At 39.1% G+C, this 24804-nt stretch overlaps 1 protein-coding gene across 1 annotated transcript in view; it reads right to left on the reverse strand.

The window, feature by feature from the left end:
- The window catches only part of GABRB1 (gamma-aminobutyric acid type A receptor subunit beta1), a 531853-nt gene extending 507597 nt beyond the window's left edge, over nt 1-24256 (reverse strand). The window contains exons 1-3 of the mRNA XM_004390619.2: nt 24091-24256; nt 23824-23915; nt 23360-23427 (exon numbers count right to left, since the gene is read on the reverse strand). Coding sequence (XP_004390676.1) covers nt 23360-23427; nt 23824-23915; nt 24091-24170 — 240 coding nt within the window. The 5' untranslated portion in view covers nt 24171-24256. The remainder of the gene's footprint in view (nt 1-23359; nt 23428-23823; nt 23916-24090) is intronic.
- Nucleotides 24257-24804: the final 548 nt, after the last annotated feature.

Raw genomic sequence — 24804 nt, forward strand, 5'->3', positions numbered from 1 at the left:
GTATTTTTGCTAAACAAAGAACCAGTTATTCTGGGTCTTGCCCTTTATTTCCACAGAAGAATTGTCGGAGCCTCTGAAATCCTGGTCTTTTCTTTCTTCCTTCCTACAAGTCTCAGAAAGTAGAAGGGGCAGCCCAAAGACTGATTTTCCTACTGGCATAAACTATGCCCTCCTTTGTGAGAAAGAAGAAGCAGACTTATTGAGTTCAAATGGCGTTTTTTTTTCTTGCCCCAATATTCAGAGACAAGGAAATTAATAGAGATGGCACACACAAAGCTAGAACCAGAAACCTGCATGGGCCAAATAACAAACCATATGCTTTCCACCATTCCGCTTTACCCAGAACAGTGGTGACCAGTTGAGTCTTTATTGCTAAATTAAGAAAACATAGGGAAAAAGACAGTGGAAGAGAAGGAAAGATGGAAGACAGGAATTTTCAATGATACTGAAATCGAATTTGTGGTTGAAATTTTTCTTTCATTTATGTAGAGCTGTTGTTAGGTACTGTCAATTCAGTATAATAGTATAAAACATTGCCTGATCTTGTGCCATCTGCATGATATTTGGTTATGTCTGAGCCCATTGTGCAGCTATTGTGTCAGTTCAACTTACTGGGGTGTCACTCATTTTTGCTGACCCTCTACTTTATTATCCATTCTAGCAATTGGTCTTTCCTGATGACATACCCAAAGTAAGCAAGCTGAAGTCTCGCCATCCTCACTTCTAAGGAGCATTCAGGTTGTATTTCTTCCAAGACTGATTTGTCCATTCTTCTGGCTGTGCATGGTGTATTCAATATCCTTTGCCAACACCACAATTTGAATGCATCAGTTCTTCTGTTTTCCTTTTTCATTGTCCAGCTTTTGCATGCATACGAGGCTATTGAAAAGACCATGGATTGGGGCAGGTGCACCTGAGTCTTACAGATTTAGGGGAAAGCAATGTGAAGAGGCAGCAAGTGGGGTTGAATGCTTGTTATTAGTTTGCTCCTCAATGCAAAGGGGATTGGGTGGAACATAGTCTGGGGGCAATTAGAGGAAAATAGTCGCTCCGAGAGTGCTAAATATCTATTTATGGTGAGCCATTTACAAAGCAGCTTTCCAGTCAAGATGATAAGCAGGTATCTATAAACTCTTATTCATCAAAATTATTCTTTGCTTCCCTGATCTAGAAGAACATAAATAAAACTAGAAGAAAAATAGAACTAGAAGAAAATAAATACCAATGCAACAATGAACTGTGTAGCATTGGTATTTATTTTCCCCGTTTGTATGTGGATTTTCCAAAAAATCTTCTTGGGGACTTCTCACTAGCATTAAATATATATACGTGTGTGTGTATTTGTATTTATATTTGTATTTACTGGCTGACATGGTCTTTCTTTTATACTAATTCTAATAAAATCAGAAGTGCAATGCGTTTAGAAGTTACAAAATAATGTACTGGTCTAATGATTTCAATTGTAAAGTTATTCTGGAGATGCATATTTTCATACCTCAGTAAAACCCACTGTGCATTACGCTTTAAATTTTAACTTTTCCTGAAACCAACTTTATGTTGTTCCCCACCTCCAGGAACATAGTAATACTCCTGAACCAAAGGCAATAAAGTTCTGACTTGACCTGACCCGTACACACGCAAACCTGTATGGGAATGCAATTTGCAATGAGAGCACAGGCAAATTTAAATGTGTCATTGCTAAGCTCCCTACTGACATATACAAGCACATACTATTCTTTAGCTTTGAGAGATGAACAAATACAGTCAGACCTATACTGATGAGTAGCAGTACCAGCCCTTATTTAGTACCATCAAGAGTAAGTGTGAAAGCCTGTAGTAGCTTCAGCAGACTTTAGTGATTTCTTGAATAGCTTAACTCTGAATTTTTGAAATACAAAAACAACAGTTTATTTCAAGCAATTTGTTTTTCCCTAAACTGTGTTCTATGACTGTCTTCTACTTTGCAAATATACTGTTCTTCTACAGTAAATCCTCTTGGGTTTTATTTCTATACAAGTAAGCTAAGTGATTATTATATGTCCATGGTCATCCTTTAGATCAAGTCAAAAGCAACCGACACTTTTTTATAAAACTTATATTCCTTCATGAGGCAGAAACAAGAAAAATATCTCCTGTAAGCTATGTGGTAATAATAACTTGATATTTTAACCTCAAGATGCCTTCTGCATTTTGTAGTATAATTTCCCAGCTCTGAAAGGACAATGATGAAATGATCTGACCTTTATATATTTCTGTTTTATTTCTCTCTCAGTGTTCACTGGGAAAATAAGAAGAGCTAAATATACCTGAGCTTTCTCTGTCTTTCTCTACCCAGGGATGGGTCATCTAATTAGCCTCCCTACTCTTCCTTCTAATTAGTCTCCCTACTCATCCTCCAAAAAACATTGGCATACCTCTCCCACCTTGTTGCTGATGGGTGGCCCCATCAGAGAATCCTGGGGCAGGATGCAGACCTTTCTTTCCACTAGCAGGAAATATTGCGAACTGAAATATAATAACAGATTTTAGATTTTCTGAGTCTTCATCTTGGTATCAAACAAATCACCCTTGCAAGTAAACCTGACAAAAAAAAAGTTGTGTTGTCTGTTTTATGAACCATGACATGGATGCCAATTGAGGTAAAACAAAGAATCTCGGTTGCCACCAAACAACCCTCTATCCCTTCTCTGGGAGGAGTTATTTTTTAAGGCTTCAATCATGAACAGATTACGAGGAGAGCCTCTGTCCAGGAAGTAATCCTGCTGAACTGGAGTCCCCTTGCTTATGCTTATTTGGAGGGCTGAAAGAGCTCGATCCTCTTGGGTGGGATTCTGCTTGACCCTTCATTTAAAAAAATAAAAGATCTGTTTGCTTTTTGTAAGTGTGGTTAAATATATATATAACAAAACATTTGTCATCTCAACATTCTTCACATGTACAATTTAGTGACATTAACTTATGTTTATCATATTGGTCAACTATCACCGTTATCCCAATTTTTTCCATCACCCTTAAAAAAACTCAGTGTCCCCTAAGCAAATAGCAAAATTTATACTAGAGTGAAATCCAGAGTGGAAAGAAATGATCATTGGATAAAATGAGAAGGTTTGTTAGACGTCTGGCTCTGGAGTCAGACAAGTCTGAGATTTAGACCTAGCTTCATTACAAAGCAATCTTTCTGGACTCAGTTCTTCATCTGGAAATAGAGATATTAAGTGTTCCTATCACAAGTGGTTCTTATGAAAACTGGTAAAAAGTGGTTATCCTGATACGTAATACATGGTAAACATTCATCATATTTTAACAACTGTTTCCACTGTTAACATTAAGGTTTATCTTTTTGCTTCGTCTAAACACTGAAGTATACCTAGGCTTGAATTTAATGCATTGTATTTAAATTCAATTCAACACACATTTTCTGATCATGCCTTATGGGTAAGGCACTGATAAGAATAGTCAGTGGAGTGGACTTTGTTTTCAAGAAGTTCTCATTACAGAAGACCCTTGGCGTTTGAGGATTTAAAGTCTCCTGCGTGTTCTACACTTTAATTGCTCTGACAGTTGCTGACATGGGAAATTTTTCTGAGATTAAGTTTGAGTGGTGTGCATCATAAGGTTAATATACATTCCTTGTTACAGAAACAGCCATTGAATTAATGAATGAGCCCAATCAAGTGCCCTGTCACTGCCTCTGAGTGTGGTTGTGATTGAAGGTAGTAAATAAACCTGTTGAATTTGTATATATATATACATATATATATATCTCAAAAAACAAACAAACAAACCTATTGCCATCCAGTTGATTCCGACTCGTAGCAACTCTATAGGACAGAGTAGAAATGCCCCATAGGGTTTCCAAGGAGTGGCTGGTGGATTCAAACTGCCAACCTTTTGGTTAGCGGCCGTAGCTCTTAACCACTGCACTACCAGGGCTCCTATATAGGCTGCTAACCTAAAAGTCAGTGGTTTGAACCCACTAGTGGCAGTCTGCTTTCATAGATTTCAGCTTTGGAAACCTTATGGGGCAGTTCTACTCTGTTCCTCTAGGGTCACTATGTACTCAACAGCAATAGGTTTATACGGAGAGAGAGAGACCCTCAAAGAGATGGACTGACACACTGGCTGCAACAATGGGCTCAAACATACGGACTATTTTAAGGACGGTGCATGACCAGGCAAAATTCGTTCTGTTATACGTAACAACTAACATATATATAGAGAGAGAGAGCCCTGGTGGCATAAAGGGTTAAGCGTTTGGCTGGTAACCAAAAGGCTGGTAGTTGGAACTTACCCAGCTGCTCCTCAGGAGAAACATCTGGTGATCTGCTTCAGTAAAAGACTACAACCAAGAAAACCCTATAGGGCAGTTCTACTCTCACATGGGGTTGCTATGAGTCAGAATCTGCTCAAGAGCACCTAACAACAACAATAAATACATATATTTTTTTAAGATCTTGCAATGGATCCTTTGTAAATACCAAGTAAAACAAAATCTTAGAAGTGCAAATACCTAAATTGGGAAAGGTCTTAGAGAAATCTTTCTAGTCTCACTCTCTTGCCTTAGGACATAAGAAGCCATCTAAGCCAACTAGGATAGATATTAATCACCTTTTCTTGTTTATAAGCTTTCTAAGGATAGGCACTTCACAACTATCCTTTGTAGTTCCTTTTAGTAAATTCTAACTCATTACAATCAAGATGTTCTTCCTATGTCCAATCTCAACTTTGCTTCCTTTTCCAAATTAAGTTTCCTCCAATCATCTAGAAAGAGCTCTCTCAGAAGAGAGGTCAAATTCATTCTCTTTCACTATGTTGTATAAGCAATTAACTCAGTGCCTTAAGTGATACCACATACTTAATAGGTCTGTTGTGATATAAATCAGTGAATAGTTCATACATTTTAATAAAACTGCAGACATTAATCAAGCCACTCTTTAACTTTTACAAAATTTGACTCTAAGCTAAACAATGTCAATTCCTAAACCATTTCCTCCTAGGTTCCATTTTGCTAAGCATTAACCATGTTTCCTAGTCTTTGAAACTTTTCTATGCATAAATATTGTTAGAAATAATGATGCTTTATGATCTAACTCATTTAGTGACCAAAGTACCTCACCTAGACACTAAAACCTGTCTTCCTGGGTACAAATCACAGATCTACCATTTACTAGTTGTGTAGTCTTGGGCAAGTTACTTAACTTTTCTGTGCCTCAATTTCCTCATCTGTAAAATAGAGATAACAATAATACATACTTCATATAAATGCTTTATAGATTACATGAGTTAATGTTTGTAAAGTACTTAGAATGGTATTTGCTTTGTAGATGTTCTCAATAAATATTAATTATAATTACCAAAACTCTAGGGGTAGGGAGGAGAAATCACTAATTAGACAGTATACAAGTGTTAACTTTGGTGAAATGAAAGACAACACACTATATAGGGGAAGTCAGCAAAACTTGGCCAAGGCAGTCATAGAAGCTTCCTAGACACATCCAAACACCTTGAGGGACCGAGTTGCTGGGGCTGAGGGCTGGAGACCACTGTCTCTGGGGACATCTAGGTCAATTGGCATAACAGTTCATAAAGAAAATGTTCTGCATCCTACTTCGGTGAGTAGCTTCTGGGGTCTTAAAAGCTTACGAGTGGCCAGCTAAGATAGATCTATTGGTCCCATCCCATCTGGAGCAAGGGAGAATGAAACAAAAACAAAGATACAAAGAAAATATTAGTCCAAAGGACTAATGGACCACATGAACCACAGCCTCCACTAACCTGAGCCCAGAAGAACTGGATAGTGCCCAGCTACCACCACCGACCGCTCTGATAGGGATCACAACAGAGTCCCAGCCAGAGTGGGAGAAAAATGTAGAACAAAATTCAAATTCACAAAAAAAGACCAGACTGGTCTGACAGAGACTGGAAGAGCCGCCAATACTGTGGCCCCCCCGACACTCCGCTAATTCAGAACTGAAGCCACTCCTGAAGTCCACCTTTCAGCCAAAGATTAGACAGGCCAATAAAACAAACAATAACACACGTGAGGAACATGCTTCTTAGTCCAATCAAGTGTAGGAGACCAAATGGGCAACACCTGCCCAAAAGCAAGGATGAGAAGGCAGGGAAGTAAGGAAAACTGAATGAATGGACAAGGGGAAACATGGATGTCTGGGGCCGGGGTAGAAAGGGGGAGAGTTCTGACACATTGCAAGGATTGCAACCAATGTCACAAAACAATTTGTGTATAATTTTTTAATTGTGTTTTTGGTGAAGTTTGCAGCACAAATTTTGTGTATAACTTTTTGAATGAAAACTAATCTGTGCTATAAACTTTCACCTAAAGCACAATAATTTTTTTTTAAAGTCATGTGCTAGTAATAAATGTCTGTCTTTTCGAACACTCTTGATAATCTTAGCTCTACAGACTTGTTAGTACTATTTCCCCACCTTGGAGTATCCATCATTTCCCTGTCCTCCTATCTAAGTTATTATTCTCCTGCATAAGTTGCTTGGTTGTACTTTCTTTCCTCGGGTCTTTATGTCATGAGATGTGATTTTATCTTTAGGTCACTTTTTGGTGTCATTTGTGGACAATTATGACTTTTAGCTTATAAAGCCAGTTATCTTTCCATAACTTACCTTCTCAGTGAGGTTCTTGGCTGTTCCTTGAAGAAGTAAAATCTTACAATTTTCTATAACCCTTTATAGTTCCTAGCAAGTTTCTTTGCTCTTATGAAGCTCTGGGTAAGCAGAAATGAGCTGATAGAGCATGTGTTTATTTGTTTGGTTATTTACAAACTTTAGTGTAAAAACTCTTATTAGGTTATCTCACACACTCTGCCTAATTCTATTATTTATATTTACATGTAAAGCACTCAGAACAGTGTCTGGTATGTAGGAAGTGCTCAGTAAACGTGATGATGACCATGACGATGATGATGAAGAAAATGATGATAGTGATGATGATGATGATGAATACTATGTTTAAAAATAACTGATTTTTTTTCCAAATACCTATGAAGAGACTAGCACTGTGATAAAGGCTTTATACACATTAATTCATTTAACCATCAATGGCCTAAGAAGAAGTATCATTTATCCCCATTTTAAAGATAAAGAAATTGAGGCTTTGAAAGGCACTTAAAGGGAGTGTTCATAAATCCTGGTTTGTTGGGACAGTATTGGTTTACACTTGTCCCAAAGTAATTATTAATAGTGTCTCTTTTCACTCTTAAAAGTGTAGATCTGGACAATAAATTATATGATCATTCTAGAATTAATTAACATGCCCAAGGTAACATATCCTATAAGCAGACAGGCTGTAATTAAAAACCAGTAGTCAACCCGACCCTGAAGCCCTAACTCCTAGGCTCAGGTTATAGAAAACCACATATTCCATTTCCTCCCACATACCAGGGAGGTAACATAAAATATTAAATTTAGAGGGGTATAGCAGGACCATATAGAGACTGAAACTTTAAGTTTGAGAGGTAATACAGCCCAGCTCCTTCTCAGAGAAAGAACCAAGAGAAAATAATTAGGAGGAAGATGGGGAAAATTCCATTTTTTTCCATCACTTCTCACAGAATAGTTTCACAATTAGAAGTACTATGAATTTTAACTGCATGATGAAAATCCCAACATCAAACAAAAATATTGTTATATTTGATTATGCATAAGTGTGAATTAATGCTACCTCTGATGTCCTGGCATTAAATAAAGAGAAATTCATTATACTGGGAGATAATAGCAAAATAATAAAAATACCAGCACTTAACATATATATAGTATTTTACAGCTTATACATCCCATATACATGAGGATATATTTGTATATGATTTATCTCTTTTGATTCTCACAGCTCCTTGAAATAGGTAGAGCAGGAATTATTATTTCCATTCTATGTGGAACAGAGAATCAAAGAGATTATGTAAGTCACGAGATTTATACTTGAAAGTATAAATTAGGAGACAACAGGATCCTGATATTTTGAAGTGGTTTAACACCATTCAAATATATCTTGAGGGGAATATACTTGAAAAAAACCAAAATTATAAATTGGCGAGTAACTGGACTTGAAAAATTGCCAGTGTGCTTTGCCCACTGGACACTGACTTTATGAGATTCATCAAGTTATTAAAGCGGAAAAATAGTATCATCACGTTGACGAGACAACAACTAGACAGCATGAATGCTACACCTCCAGAGAACAGAGTTGAGTTTGCTGATTTCACATCTGGGGCTATAAAATACTGGGCATTCCTGTCAGATCAAGCAAAAGGTTTTTCAAGTGCAGAGATTAGTGTGGGCAACACAAATGCTGTCTCAGCACACCTCAGTCACTTTTTCTAGCTATTTGATATCAGCTCCTAAACTCAGAAAACTGCTGGTTCTGGGAAAAGTATGAAACACCTCCAACATCCCCTCTCTCCTCAAGCTCCTTTTAAATAGCTATCCCTTAAGCAAATCTGCCCTCTTATTTAACCATTCATTCACACTCTGGTATAAATACAAGAATTGAAAACTAGCATTATTATTGCCTCCCCAGGGTTATTTGCATTTTAACAGGAATCAGATCTGAAGATTATAAATTATTATGATGGCATTCAGGTTGCTGGATTCCCAGTAAGTGTGAAATCACCTTCTGCAGGTGCTCTTTACCTACTGTAGCAACCATCGACCAAAAACCAGTTGCCGACAAAAAAAGTCAGCTCCAACTCATGGCAACCCCAAACATGTCACAGTAGAACTGTGCTTCACAGGATTTTCAATGGCTAGTTCTTTGGAAGTAGATTGTCAGGGCTTTCTTCGAGGCATCTCTGGGTGGACTCAAACTTTCAATCTTTCGGTTATCAGCCAAGTGCATTAACCGTTTGCACCATCCAACAGAGTCCCATACTTTGATTCAAAACTAAGCTCCACTCAGTGAGACTGTATAGAATAAATGTATTGAAAAAGAATAAAAACAGTACTTTGTTTGAGTTTTGACTCACGTATCTGTCAGTTTTGCAAAACCGAAGGTGTAATTTCTTTTAAAATATAGAAAAGCTCGATAGTGACTAGGCAAAAACATAATTCACCAAGATACACTTATGTTTTAAAATGAGACTAAATGGGCACACCAGCTCAAGGGCAGGGATGAGAAGGCAGGAGGGGACAGGAAAGCTGGTAACAGGGAACCCAAGGTCGAGAGGGGGAAAGTGTTGACATGCCGTGGGGTTGGCAACCAATGTCACAAAACAATATGTGTATTGAAAACTAGCATTATTATTGCCTCCCCAGGGTTATTTGCATTTGAACAGGAATCAGATCTGAAGATTATAAATTATAATGATGGCATTCAGGTTGGGGAAGTCCCAGTAAATGTGAAATCACCTTCTGCAGGTGTTCTTTACCCACTGAACCAACCATCAACCAAAAACCAGTTTCCAACAAAAAAAGTCACCTCCAACTCATGGTAACCCCACACGTGTCAGAGTAGAACTGTGCTCCAATATGTGTATTAATTGTTTAACAAGAAATTAATTTGCTCTGTAAACCTTCATCTAAAGTACAATAAAAAAAGAAAAAGGATATGTTTTATAACAGTGATTTTGAGCACAATAAGGCAGGTGTCATCCTGCAATCTTCTGAAAGTGATTCCCTTCCACAATTTCAGAGAACCAAGTTATGAAATCCTCTTCAAACTTCCTGATAACATAGCATATAGGAGTGTTCCCCAAAGTGGTATTTACACAGGCCTAGGAGATTGGCTTCACCATGGCATGAACCTGTGTTCCAGTTCTGTGAATACACTCTAGTCTCCATATTTGTCATCCTGTCCTCTTCCTTCCATTCCCAACTTCAGAACTTCTTAAAAATCAGTTCTCACCACATTAAGCCAGAAGTTTTCAATTAACCAACATTAACTTTTGTAGCGAATATTCTTTCTTCTCATGAGTTTCAACCTAGCAGGCAGTTTGAATTGGGAAGGAGGTTGTTGTATCAGTGGTAAGAATCTTTTTACCACCATTTAACGTGGTAGTTGATTTACCATATTTACTGGTTACGACAAATTACTGCCTGGATGTGGAGGTGTTAGAAAAAAGTTGACATTTTAAAGCAAACATACCATGCAGCTGCAAGGATAAAATTATAGCAAAAATGGATCTTTTGATAGACAGATAGATAAATAGATGGGTAGGTAGGTAGATAGACAGACAGACAGGTAGATAGACAGATAGACAGGTAGATATAGAGAGAGATAGATGGAGAGAGAGCTAGATAGACAGAAACATACATACATACATATATAACCAAAAAAAACCAAACTTGTAGCCGTCCAGTGGATTCTGACTCACAGCGACCCTATAGGACAGAGTAGAACTGCCCCATAGGGTTCCAAGAATGGCTGGTGGATTTGAACCGCCAGCCTTTTGGTTAGCAGCTAGCACTTAACCACTGCGCCACCAGGGCAATGCATAGATATATATAAATTGTTGTTGTTAGTTGCAGTCAAGCCCGTTCAGACTCATGGTGACCACACGTGTGCAGAGTATAATTGCTCCATAGAGTTTTCAAGGTTGTGAACTTTCAGAAGCAGATTGCCAGGCCTGTCTTCTTAGGCACCTGTAGATATGTTTGAACCTCCAACCTTTCAGCTAGTAGTTGAGAACTTAACTGTGCCACCCAGGGACTCCTTATATATAAATACGTAGTAAACATACATGCATTTCTGGATCAGATTTTTTCACTTTATATTTTTAATATTTGATAAATTTCCTTGGTTATCTTTTAAAATCTAATATAGCTCATCTAAAAACCTCCCCAGATTGGATGAAAAGCCACTTTCCATATGCTGCCTTTTATGTTTTAATTTTCCTTTTTTTTTTTTTTACACAAACTGTTTTTTTTAATTGTTGTAAAAATACAGACAACACAACATTTGCCAAATCAACATTTTTCACATGTACAATGCAGTGACACCAATGATATCAATCATGGTGTGTACCATCACTGATATCTGTTGTCAAATTTTCTATCACCATAAACAGAAACTCAATGATCTTCATTCTATTAAAATGACATTCACTTTGTAGTCATCAATCAAGTTATCCTTAACAATTTCTTAAATGTTTCTAGAAATATTGATAGTCCAGTGCCAGTAAGTCAATGACATTTTGATAAAATGAAACAGTTATTATTTTTTAAAGCTGATGAAAATTTTTATTTATATGTATATATACATATGTGTGTGTATCACATATATGTATATATGCATATGTACATGCTTTGATATTTGTCATGAGGTGATTTTGTGTCTGTGAAACAGGCTGTGCCATGTGATGAAGCTGTTTCCATGGAAACAGCTCATGATTCACAATCAGCATAAAAGAAAATTACAGATGAAGGTATAAGGTAGACCTGACAGAGAAACTATTAATTTCTGAATTAAAAAATTTAAGTGCCATTATTAACACTATTTTATGTCTAGAAAAATTCTTCTATAATCCTAATAAATGTTATCATTATTAAATCCCTATAATATGCTAGGAGCTACAGAGAGAACATAAAGAGCATAATCCTAAACTTCTTGGAGCTTACAGAGAGGAAGAAAAAAGACAAAGTTAGTAAGAACCTTATACGGGCTGATTATTACATTATATTGGAGTTTTGTCTTTTAAGAGTCTTTGATTTTCTTATATGCCCCACCCGCTCTTTCTCCAGCACAATTCTCCCTAGTGTGGCTAAGAAAAGTCTCCACAGAAGTGTGATTTCCTGTGGGTTTTGAAGTAGATATAGACATGTTCAGGTGGGAGAGGGGTTGAAGGTGGTAGGAGATAGAAAACAAGGGCTCTGACATGAGAAAATGTTTTAGGCATAGGTAAGATTTCAAATGAATGTCATTGAACAGTTTCCATGAAAACCACAAAGCTATTTCTCTTGACTAGAGAATTGTGTATCATTCCCTTGAAAATAATAAACCTGAAGAAAAAAAATCTCCCTCATGAGTCATAGAGGGTTAGAGTAGGCAGAGACCCTAAGCTCTCATCAAATCTCTTCCCTTGCTTTCAAGAAGGATCCCCAACAAAACCTCTTATTCAAGTAGGATTCACTCCTAGCAACTTCCCTGAGTAATCCATTTAGCAACAAGAGCAAGGCATTGAACCTCCAACTCAGCTGTTACACGTGAGAGATCTTAACCCACACTCTTTTTCAGTAGAAATACGGGTAGTATAGCTGGTTGCTAACAGCCACCTAAGAGCCTCTTCTATTTGAATGTATTTCTCTAGCTGCTTCCCTGCCTTCTTTCTCTGAACTAAATAATACAATCTAACCCAGCTTCAGGATGTACCAAGAAAGTTTGCTTCCACTATTAATTAGCTTTTGCTTAAATAGTCACCCTATTTCCAGGAGACCATCTCATAGGGGACAGGGCTCTGTGGGATTTTTGTTTAAAATCATCCCTATGCAGGCCATTCAAATATTTCAGTCCATCTGCAAAGCTCCTGGGAGTCACGTTTTAATTTCCTGGCAAGTATGCTTCATTTCTCAGGGCATGCCGCCAGTCTCACTTGCGCTGTCTGTTATCCCCGGTTTCATTTCATCACCAAATATACTTTTTACAAGAACTCACACTGATTTTATGCAATTACACATGGAAACACAACGTTCCAGAAGGACTCTGAATCACTTTGGGAATGCAGTGGAAGAGAGAGCAGATGCTGTGCAAATGGGTTCCCCACACATCTTTTTTTCCACCTATATGGTGTTTTAAAACCAAAACAGAATTCAAAAATCCCTTCTCTGGGGAATATTTAAAGCATGTTCAAAACCCTATTTGGGTCTAGGCCCTCCTCGATAAAGCACAATATTTCTAGGGTGATCAAAGTTGACTTTATTCTATTCTTCATCTTTGGCCAACACCTTTTCTCCACATCTCTGAGGGACTCATTTCAGCCTCCGTTTTTAGGGGCCTTAGGGTTTCTCCCTGTAAACTTCCCTTAGCTGTGAACAGAATTAGGAAATTCACCAAGGAACTAATCCTTTTCAGGAGAGTTTCAATCTCCAATATTCTACCTCAGTGTTCCCACAAGTTTGTTATAACACACTCTAATTATTTTCTTTCTGAAAATATGTCCACTTCAGTAGTGAATGAGACGGTGTGCTGCTTCTTTTTCTGGGTACCACATGTGTCAATTACTCAACATGGGAACTCAGAAGACTCCTAGGCTTCTTTTCCCTCCCACCCCTATCATCCAGCCAGTCACTAAATCCTGCTAATTTGCCTCAGCTTCAATATATTTTCCTTACTTTCCATTCCTACTGCCACTGTCCTACTTTAGACATCCATCCTCTCTCATTTGGACCTTGAAACAACCTCTAAACCATCTAAATGGAAACAGTGCCCTCAGTTTTAGCCTTCTCTGCTTGGTCCTTTATGTAGCTACCAAAATGATCTATCTAAAATGCAAAACAGCACCTGTTGAAACCTTTAGCAAGTTACCTGTATTTCAGGATTAAGATCCATTTCCTTAGCATGCATATTCCAGCATCATTTCTTTCTACATGTTTGACTGTCTTTTTAAAGTAAAAGGTAAGACATATATACATTTTTTAAAAATATCAAGCAGTTCATTAGATCATATAAAGAACAGCAAGTGTCCTTCCCCTTCACAGTCCTAGTCCTTGTTCCACTTCCAAGAGACAACCAATGTTACTTGTTTCTTGTGTATTCTTCCAGAAATAGCCAAGGCACATACAATCACATATATTTATTCATAGAGAGGTCTCTTGTTTCACAAGTGAAAACATTCAATGACACTGGTTTTGCACCTTGTTTTTAGCATCTTTCTTACCTCTTAACAATCCTCCCTGTGTCCTTTGTGTTCTCACAATAGTGAATTACTGGTAGTTCCCAGAACATTCTATGCTATTTTCAGGCCACACCTGCCTATGCTTATGCCCTCCCTTCTTCCTATTTGAATCCTATACACAGGGTTAACTGCTATTCCTCTTTAAGATTCATCTCAGGGGTTAATCCTTCACCATTCCGTAAGCACCAGTCCTCTTTGCTCCCATAGAACCCTATGCATGCATGTCTCCACCATAGTATCTACCATATTGTTTTCAAGTAACTGCTTATGGTACATTCTCCTCTAAACTGTAAAATCTTTGAATGCATGGAACATGTCTTTGTTATACTTCCCTATTGCCCAGTTCAGGAAGACATGAGAAAGACTAGGGGTTCAGTCTGTATGTGTTGAACCAAAGCAACTCAAGACCAAGATACCTATGGATGTTTCAAAATCTTCCAAAGGAAAAATTTTTCACTCAAGATTAGAGATTTAAAATAAATTTGCTAAGATAGACTCTAAGCTCCACAAGGACAGAAACCACGTTTGTTTTATTTACTAGAGTACTTGAATGAATCCTCTTAGAAAATGCCCTTTAATCTTAAATTCATAGTGTGTTAATTAACAGGTTTATTGCAGGGGTGCATGGGGGATAGGGAGCATTAGGCAGTTAGTGGACGGGTAGCAGGAAAACAATGAGGACTTTGAGGATTCTAAAAAAGGTAATTGTGTTCACTGAAGAAAAACCATGCATCTTTCACTCTTCTTGTCGCCAGCCTCTTCTCTAAACTATCACTGCTAATATGAATTAATTGTAAATCTTTCCTTGAGCATTTCTGCAAAGTGCTGAGTAATAGATTAAGTGTAACTATTAACTTTCTTCCCTTTCAATAGATCGCAGTGAAGAGACTTCAAGAAATGTATAAGCTGAAAACAAAAGTATTCTAAAATGTAGAAACTCCATCCTGGTGTTACGAATAATAGGATTCCTTCAAAGTAAACAAAGTGCTCTCATAATCTATGGGAAAACTATGTACTCAGTTTCATCAACTGTAAGCATATACCCATTCATCTTTCTATTATCTTCAAGTATAAGGATGTCATTTAAATCCCACTACTGAAACTCAAATCACTTGGAAACAGTCAATACCATTCATTTGTCTTATGAAATGTTTTGCTTTCCTTAATAATGCAATATTTCAAAACGCCACTTGTCTTAGTCATCTAGTGCTGCTGTAACAGAAATACCACAAGTGGATGGCTTTAACAAAGAGAAATTTATTTTCTCACAGTAAAGTAGGCTACAAGTCCAAATTCAAGGCATCAGCTCCAGGGGAAGGCTTTCTCTCTCTGTCGGCTCTGGAGGAAGGTCCTTGTGATGCATCAGTCTTTCCTTGGTCTGGGAGCTTCTCTGTGCAGGAACCTCAGGTCCAAAGGATGCACTCTGCTCCCAGCACTGCTTTTTTGGTGGTAGGAAGTTCCTATGTTTCTCTGTTTGCTTCTCTCTTTTATATCTCAAAAGAGATTGGATTAAGACACTATCCTATCTTGTATACCTCATCAGTATAACTGCCACTAATCCATCTTATTAAAGCATAGTGACTGAATTTACAACACATAATGAAATCACATCAGATTACAAAACAGTACACAATTATACAATACTGGGAATCATGACCCAGCCAAGTTGACAGATATTTGGGGGGGACACAATTCAATCCATGACACCACTCTTCGGGGGCTGCCAAGAAAAAAAGATAAAAAAAAAAAAGAAAAGAGAACTGATACAGATATTCTGCTGAGACCAACATCTTGCTTTTATCCTTTGTTTCCAGACCACTTTATGGAAGATTGTCAGGCAGGTTGGGTAAACTCTTTAGGACTCCCAGATGTTGCAAATATACAGTTTCTTTCTGTTTCACCTCGAGGTTGAAAAATCTATTAGTTTAGCAGTAATGAAGCAATGTTCCCAGTTTGAATACAATGGAAAGGATCAGATACAAATACTTTCAATTTGGTCTTGGCTCCAAAAGTTCAATACAATATAAATCAGGCATCAGTCAAGTGTGATTTTGAAGACCGTTGATCCATCTTCTTGTGTTTCTTATTGCTGTCTTTGAGCATGTGTTTAAAGAGGAAAAAGTTAGATGACAACACCATGGCCAATTAAAATGATTATTCAAGGGGCTCCGGTTTGCACACAATCATTACTGCAATGTTCCCAAGTGACTACCATAGCTTGCACTCAGTGGGAACTCAATAAATGCTTCTTGATTGACATGTCTAATAGGGAGAATAAGATGGGCAGGAGAGGAAGATTCTTGATTTTGACACACAGTCTATTATCTTTAAAGATCAAAGCTTAAATCATAGAATATTTGAACTGGAATGGTGTTCAGCAATCATGTATTTGCCTTCATTTTACAAGAGAAATCTGAGGTTCGAGAAGTCAAACGACTTGCTCAAGGTCCCAAATGTAAATACTAGGAATATTTTTTAAAACTAGTCTAGTGGTTAGGATCATAAGGTTTTCACTGGCCAATTTTTTTAAAAGTAGATAGCCAGGCCCTTCTTCCTAGTCTGTCTTAGTCTAGAAGCTCTGCTGAAATCTGTCCACCATGGGTGACCCTGCTGGTATTTGAAATACCTGTGGCATAGCTTCCAGCATCACTGCAACATGCAAGCCACCACAGTACGACAAACTCTCAGATATAAAGAAAACAAAAATACTCACAACTGGACCAATAAGCAACTTCATGATAAATGGAGAAAATATTGAAGCCGTCAAGGATTTCATTTTACTTGGATCCACAATCAACACTCATAGAAGCAGCAGTCAAGACATCAAACAATGCATTACACTGGGCAAATCAGCTACAGAAGACCTCTTTAAAGTGTTAAAAAGTAATGATGTCACTTTGAGGACTAAGGTGTGCCTGACCCAAGCCATGGTATTTTCAATCGCCTTATGCATTCAAAAGATGGACAATGAATTAGGAAGATCACAGAAGAATTGATGCCTTTGAATCACGGTGTTGGCAAAGAATACTGAATATACCATGGACTTCCAGAAGAACAAACAAATCCATCTTCGAAGAAGTACAGCCAGAATGCTCCTTAGAAGCGAGGATGGAAAGACTTTGACTCATGTGCTTGGGACATGTTATCAGGAGTGACCAGTCCCTGGAGAAGGACATCAAGCTTGGTAAAGTAGAAAGTAGCAAAAAAGAGGAAGACCTTCAATGAGATGGACTGACACAGTGGCTGCAACAATGGGCTCAAACACAGCAACGATTGTGAGGATGGCGGAGGACTAGGCAGTGTTTCCTTCTGTTGTATGTAGGGTCACTATGAGTCAGAATTGACTTGATGGCACCTATCAACAACAACAACAGTGGTTAGGAACCGGGCCCTGGAGTCAGGCTGCTTGATTGCAAATCCTCATTCTGCCATTACTAGTTATATAGCTTCTGAGCCAGTTATTTAGCCTCTTTCAATCTTTGTTTTCTGTCTCTGTCAACCTTGTTTTATCCATCTGTAATGGGGGAATAATAATTGCACAGTCTTCAATCAAGGATTAAATGAGTTACTAATGTAAAGCACTTGGTAACCATACATCACACATAAGAAGTATTCAACAAATATTATGACTTATTTTTATTGTATTATACACTTTAGTAGCCAGTCCCGCCCTGTAATCCTAAGAACACAGGCTTTCAAATGTAAATTCAAACTTTCAAAAATCTAGAGAGGCTTGCTTCCTCATGGCTTAGGGTATAAAAAGATCTTTCTATTATTTCCAAACAAAAAGGCAAAGGGAAGATTTTCCTCCATTGGCCACTCCAGATGGTATAATATTGTAACCCAGGACCCAAAAGAGAGACCTGTGTGCTTACGCGTATAGGATAAAAATGTATTTATACCTTAACTGAGAATATCTGTTCCTGCTTTTACATGGTACTGACCTATTTGCTCTGTTTGCAAAGAAATTTCTGTTATTACTTCAGAGAATTTACTGACAACAGCAGTAGTATGTTTAGGCTGTTTTACAAAGCCATTGCTAGCTCCTCAGTGGGGGGAAAAACATTGTGCAATGTTCTCTATTCTGAAAAAGAAAAGTCACTGGTGTTCTGTAAAAGCAGCAGGATAGTATTTATTGTTGGAGTTGCTGTGCTTGGTAATATTTCCATAGGTATCATTTAAGGCTGACTGCTTTGTAACTATCAATACAGTTAGGAGGACTGCTTATTAGTTTAAGTCACGCCCCAGCATTCAGGTGTTTCTCTTTATCTTACTGCTTATCATCAACTACTGAGCTAATTTTCTCTCTTGAGCACAGCTATCTGTGGAATGAGCTGGAAATTAACTTGAAAGTTAATTTCGAATCTTGAAATAATACCTTTCCTATACAAAGTTAAGAGAAAAAAAAGTCAATTTCTTCATAAATCTAGATCTTAGAATAATATACTCTACAACCTTATTACTCAGTGTAGTTGAAACACCAGACCTGGGGGCTCAATGGTTAAGCACTCTGCTGCTACCCCAAAGGTTGACAGTTTGAACCCACCCAGACGCTTCATGGGGAAAGACCTGGAAATCTGCTTCTGTAAAGATTACAGCCTAGAACACCCTATGGGGCGGTTCTACTCTGTCACATAGTCACTAGGAGACAAAAACCAACTCGACGGCACCTAACAACAATAGCAGGAGCTTGTTAGAAATGCAGAATGTCAGACCCTACTTCAGACTTCTGATTCAGAATCTGCATCTCAACAAGATCCCAAGGTGATTTGGGTGTACAGTAAAGTCTGAGAAGGACTGACCTAGAGAAAAGGGGGGTGGAGGGGGGAATTCTGGCAGATGGTTACTGTTTTGAGTTGCCAACCTGATGGCAATTAGACATACCTGAGGTGTGTACCAGAAATCTCCTGAATTTTTTCTTTTAGGCATTATTTATAATATCTCTTCATTTTAGGTTTTGGGGAGGGGATTGTGTTTGTTGTAAATTGTAATGTCTATGAGAGCATTTACTGTTGCATCCATTCTTGCTTGAAGGAAGGAAAGAAACAATGAATCAATGATAGCTTTCTATTATTGGGCATGGCTTGGATTGAATCCTACTTTGAGTAAGGACTTGATACAGGGAAAGTCTTCTGGGGGTGGCGACTTGGACCATCGTGTTTTTAAAATAGAAACAGAGAGCTGTGTCATTGGTACTCCCATATGATGCTCGGATGATCAGGAGCCAACTTCTTAATAAGAACAAACAGCTGGTCATTGGAATCTTAAATAGAAGAGTTCAACCACTTGTTTAACCCACTTCCAGGGAGTGGGTTCTGATTCACAGCAACCCTATAGGACAGAGTAGAAATGCCCCATAGGGTTTCCAAGGCTGTAAATCTTTACAGAAGCAGACTGCCACATCTTTCTCCTGTGGAGCCGCTGGTGGGTTCCAACCTCGGATCTTTCGGTTAGCAGCCAAGTGCTGTAACCACTGCATCACCACGGCTCCCTAACCACTTGTTTTCAGGTAGTTAATGTGCTTCCCCAATCTACTACTGAAAGAGAAGATTTGCTGACTACAATCTGTGTTCTACTGGTTTTAGAGCAGCAGAAGTTAGTGGTCACTTTAAGGCCAGTTTCTGGGGGCTCGGCTGCTAGCCAAAAGGTCGGCAGTTGGAATCCACCAACCACTCCTTGGAAACCCTATGGGTCAGTTCTACTCTGTCCTACAGAATCACTATGAGTAGGAATCAATTCAACAGCAAGTTTTGGGTTCTTTTTTTTTTTATTATCTCCTTTGGCTTCAAGTCATGGTTCGAATTATGTCCCCCCAAAAATGTGTGTATCAGTTTGACTGGACCTTGATCCCCAGAATTGTGTGGTTAGCCTTCATTTTGTGATTTTAATTTTATGTTGAGGACGATTAGGGTGGGATTGTAACACCACCCTTACCCAGGTCACATTCCTGATCCAATGTAAAGGGAGTTTCCCTGGGGTGTGGCCTGCACCACCTTTTCTCTCTCAAGAGATAAAAGGAAAGGGAAGCGAGCAGAGAGTTGGGGGACCTCATACCATCAAGAAAGCAGTGCCGGGAGCAGAGTGCGTCCTTTGGACCGGGGTCCCTGGGCAGAGAAGCTCCTAGTCCGGGGGAACATGGAAGAGAAGAAAGCCGACAGAGAGAAAAAGCCTTCCCCTGGAGCTGACGCCCTGAATTTGGACTTTTAGCCTACTTTGACTGTGAGGAAATAAACCTCTCTTCGTTAACACTATCCACTTGTGGTATTTCTGTTATAGCAGCACTAGATGACTAAGACAACTGCCCCCTGTTCATCTTTAGTCAGTCTATTTGGTTTTTACCGTCTGAGGATGTGTGTGTGTGTGTGTGTGTGTGTGTGTGTGAGTATATGGCTTGCAAAAAAAAAATGGGTAGAAGAGAATATATGATGGGTTTAATATCAAATAAGTGGAAAATCACAGTAGTTTTTTTAGAGGAGATGACTGTTTAGAAAATAATAACAATACATAGCTCCTATCATATGCACAGTGTATCCCATGATGCCAAAAGAAAAACCCTTCCTAATGTAATGAATATTATTGCCTGAAAAGTATTGCTCCCAGATACATATTTTTTGCATAAGAATTTTTCTTCAATTTTTGCGTTCACTGCTCAGAATCAATAATTCTTGATAGCAGTGATTCTTCGCTATAAAGACCTTCCCCCCCCCCCTTAATTGGGGAAAAACATTTGATGTCCTAAAGGATACGAATCAGAAAATTACTCTTAATGCCATGTTAATCTTCAAAACAGACAATGCTACAAACCAATCTGGAATAATAGTTCATTTAGGATAACATGGGAAAACAAACATTAACAGAACCTAGTTCTCAAGCCTATTAATTTAATGCTCCATCATCATTTCAATTTCCCAGCCACAGAATTAGTGATAATGGCAATAAATTTTAAAACATGCATGAGTGAGCAATGTTTTAGTAATGCATTTAGTCTTTTAGTCTGAATTTGCTTAAAATCTACATTTATTGTATTTTTTTCCATTCTTAGTTTTTGTTAGTTTTGGTGAAAATTAGCTATTAAATAATCTCAAAAACTACTTAAACATGATTAATATAAAAAGCAATAAGTCTTATTTCCCATAGACTTTTCAGGCCTATTTATATTATCCAGAAATCAAGGCATATTACAGACAATTTTCACTTTCCCAGAGACTAATCATCCAGGTTGTGTTTACACAGACCCCTGGATCTTAATCTCCTCTTTACTTCCATTTTTCTTGAGTTTATTTCTGATCTGTTTATTGTCATAGATGAGAGAAGATAAAATAAACCTTGGTCTTTGTAGCTCTTATTAAAAGGAGAGACAAGGCAGAATAAGTAAATCAAGGTTTATTATTTTTCAATTTTCAATGGTTTCCATTTTTCATCGTATCTCTAACATCACTGTGGAAAGCTGGTGGGTACTTTAGTAGAATATATTTTCAAAGTTCTTTTGTTGGATGATTTTTTTTTTAATTAAGTGTATATACACATGATGCAATGACTAAACACACTGTACTATTCAGTCAATACTAGGTGTCTCCACAGGTATTACAATTAAATTCAATCCTTTTTCCCGAGGTTATGTGTGAATTCAGTTGAATAATTGATTATATAGAGTTTGTTGTTTTAGTTATCAGCAACTTCCCTATTCAATTCAGTTTAAAAAAAGAACTGAAACAGGTGTATGTAAATACAGAAAACAGAATTATACTTTTGTAAAAATTCCAGAAAACATGATACCTATACAGTAGATTAGAACACTGACAAAGATACACTTTGCTTTTTGAGCTTTCTGAATTTCCTCCTATTTTTAAAATTATCTATGTGGGTGTTTACTAAGTGCTGAAATAAATTACTGGAAAGGAAAATAGTATCATTTATCTACATGAAACAAATAACTGGTTGAACTAATTCATTGTCTGATTTATGCAGTTGTAATGTCATGGGTTGGGCACAATTTGTACATGCGCACATGGTATTACATTCCCCGGAGTATTTGTAAATAGAGTGTTTTGGTTTGCTCTATGGTATTAGCATGTATGTGAACAGAACATAAAAAGTCAGTCTGTTAAAAATCCTTGCCAACTCAGAAAATATTCCTTGTGCATTCATTTTTAATTGGTTTTTCTTTTTCCAGTACAATAAGCTGAGATACTATTTTAAAATAGTATTTTAAATAAGCTAATTAAAGCAGGGGGCAGTTAGAACCATAAAATACATAAACGTAATAGTCATGATTTTTATTTTAATCCTAGCCAGTAGGTTATAAGCATATTTCTCCCTGACGTAACATTTAAAAAAAAAATATTACACCATAGCGTGTTAAAACAAAACGACAAACTAGGAATGAAATGAAAAGACAATTCAGTAGCCTTTATAGTTACACAGTGATAAAATCCCAAAAGGTTTTCATCTTTAAACTATTCAGGGTGTCTGAATTTCTGCTGCCACAATATTTTTTCTCAAGTGGAATAAAAATGGCCTTTTTGCGCACATAGATCTAGCCGTTCCCCGGCTGGTTGATTCTAGAAAAGCAACAGGCTTTTTCCCCTCTGCCTCACAAGAAGCAACAGTTAGAAACTCCAGTAACTGGAAAACTGCTACCCACACTGTTTAGAAACAGCCAACAAAGTTCCAGCTATGATTTCAATCCATTTTGCAACAGCTTCAGAAAAAGGAGAGAAAAAAGGAAACAAAAGAATGTTGACCCCTTTGAAATGAAAGGATTGCGCTATATTACCATCGCCTCCCTCCCTTCCACGGTCCCTTTAATCATCAGGCATTTTCCGCTGGCTTAGGTTTCTAAAACAGAGGAAAGCAATAACCCGACCCATTCTTTTTCAACTTATTGGCAAATGCAGCGAGACAAATCCATCGACCCCCACATGAAACAATGCAAGTCTCCCCCAAAGCGGACTTGAGCAATTTTGTAGTAGCAAGTATGGACTGTGTCAGCCCGTCACTCCTGCCACAACGGTGTGCTCAAGTCTGGAAACAGGGAGGGGCACTCTCTGAAACCCCAACTGTGTGCTTGGTGGCGGGCCCCGTCCATCCGCGGGCTGCGGGGGCCATGCCTGGGGAGGAGGCGGCGGCAGACCACTCTCCGGGGACCCCACTGCAGGCCGCCTGCTCGCCAGCAGATGGTGCCCTCCTCCTCTGAACACAGAAGGAAACCCGGCTAAAGTAACGCTCAGTCTCCTCCCCACCCGATCCGCCAGCGCCAACAGTCACAGTCCTTCCCAAAATAGTGCGGAGCACGTTTCTTCCGGAACACCGCAGTAGCCCGTGTGTGTCGAAAATACAAACCAGGGGGGCGACGGCTGTGTGTGCTGGGGTGGGGATCGCGCGCGGAGAGGCACCCGGGGGCCGGGGGCGAGATGACCGCCAAGGAAACGCAGAGGGCAGGGGACCGGTCGATTTCGCATCTGCGTAAGCCGGGCCGCCGGGCCCTTCGCGAGGCCACTTACCATGTTCACTTCGGAGACCATGTCTATGCTGGCGACATCGATCCGCATCCCGACGTCCACGGGGGGCCCTGCCAGGGAGGTTGAAGCACGTTATGGACACATTCTCAGAGTGGCAGCGGGCTTGGGGAGCGGCAGGGGGCTTCCTGGCACTCGCTCCATTCTGAACCGTCCCCCCACCCCACCCCCACTCCCTACCAGGGACTGCCTGGGGAAACAGGTGTAGGCACACGAGTGATGCAGTGAGTATGCAGAGGGTGTGTCGAGCCAGGGAAGGTCGGCTCTGCCTGGGCTTCATCCACCTGCGGGTGGGGACCCGGGGTGAGTGTGCGTGTGTGTGTGTGTATGTCGAGGGTGAAGTATACGTTTACGAAAATGACATGTTTTGTTTTCTTTTTTCACATTTATCTTTGACAGAAGAGGAGAACTAGAGATGGGTTACAGGTTGAAAAAAGATGAAGCATTACCTCCAAAGTCGGGCCGCAAGCGAATGTCATATCCTTTGAGCAATCTGTCCACTGTCTCTTTCACGTATGACATGTTGCTGGGCTCATTGGCGCTGAAGGGAAGAAGTAGGGACTGGATTCAGAATTAGCGCAAACTGCCAGCAGACATAAAAACAGACAGGCAGGCACACTTACCCCCAAATAACAAGATACATGATCCAGCAGGCATGTAAAAAGAAAAACATCAAGGGGAAAAGGAAAAAAAGACATTCAACAACAGCAGCTCACCTGTGTGCACAACAGACCATGGCAATCATCACAGGGAAAGAGAGAAGCCCCAAACTCTCTCGGTTTTGTGCTGTCCACATTACTAACTCTGATTAAAGAATTGTCTTTTCTGCGAAGATTCAAGGAATGCAACTTAGTCGGCGGCAGAGCAGTAATTCCCCCGAATGGACCTGCGCATGCGCAGGGAGTGATCGCTACCAAAAGACACCTTGTGCCTTGCAAACAATATTGCTAGTGGAACAGGCAACAGATTTCAATCCCTTTAAAGTTCCTGTTTGCCGTGCTCCGAGTCCTCCAGGCAATTGGAGACAACCTGCTGTTTCAATGCACGGGACCCTACGTGCGTGTGTAGACAGAGCTTCCTTTGTGTATTGGAGGTTGCTATGTTCGCTTCCTTTCTGCCTTAAACCTGATTTGTTTTTTTTTTGTTGTTGTTAAAAAAAAAAAAAAAAAATCGGTTCCCAAGGATCCAGCAGAGGCTGCCTGTGATTGGCATCTTTCGTTGACAGTCACGGTGGTCCTAGAATAGGGAGTCCGGAGGCGGGAGATTCTCCCGTCGCCTGTGGCGGGGGGCGGGTATTGGCGAGAGCTAGAGAAGAAAATGGGAAGGGGCAGAGGAAACTTAGGACGTATATGACAACTCCAAGAATCAGGTCCAGGTAGGAGATGTCTAGGAAGGACATCTGGCTTAGTGTTCTTCTCAGTGGGAGAAGA

This window comes from Trichechus manatus, unplaced genomic scaffold (genome assembly GCF_000243295.1).
Source record: "Trichechus manatus latirostris isolate Lorelei unplaced genomic scaffold, TriManLat1.0 scaffold00310, whole genome shotgun sequence".
NCBI classification, from domain to species: Eukaryota; Metazoa; Chordata; class Mammalia; order Sirenia; family Trichechidae; genus Trichechus; species Trichechus manatus.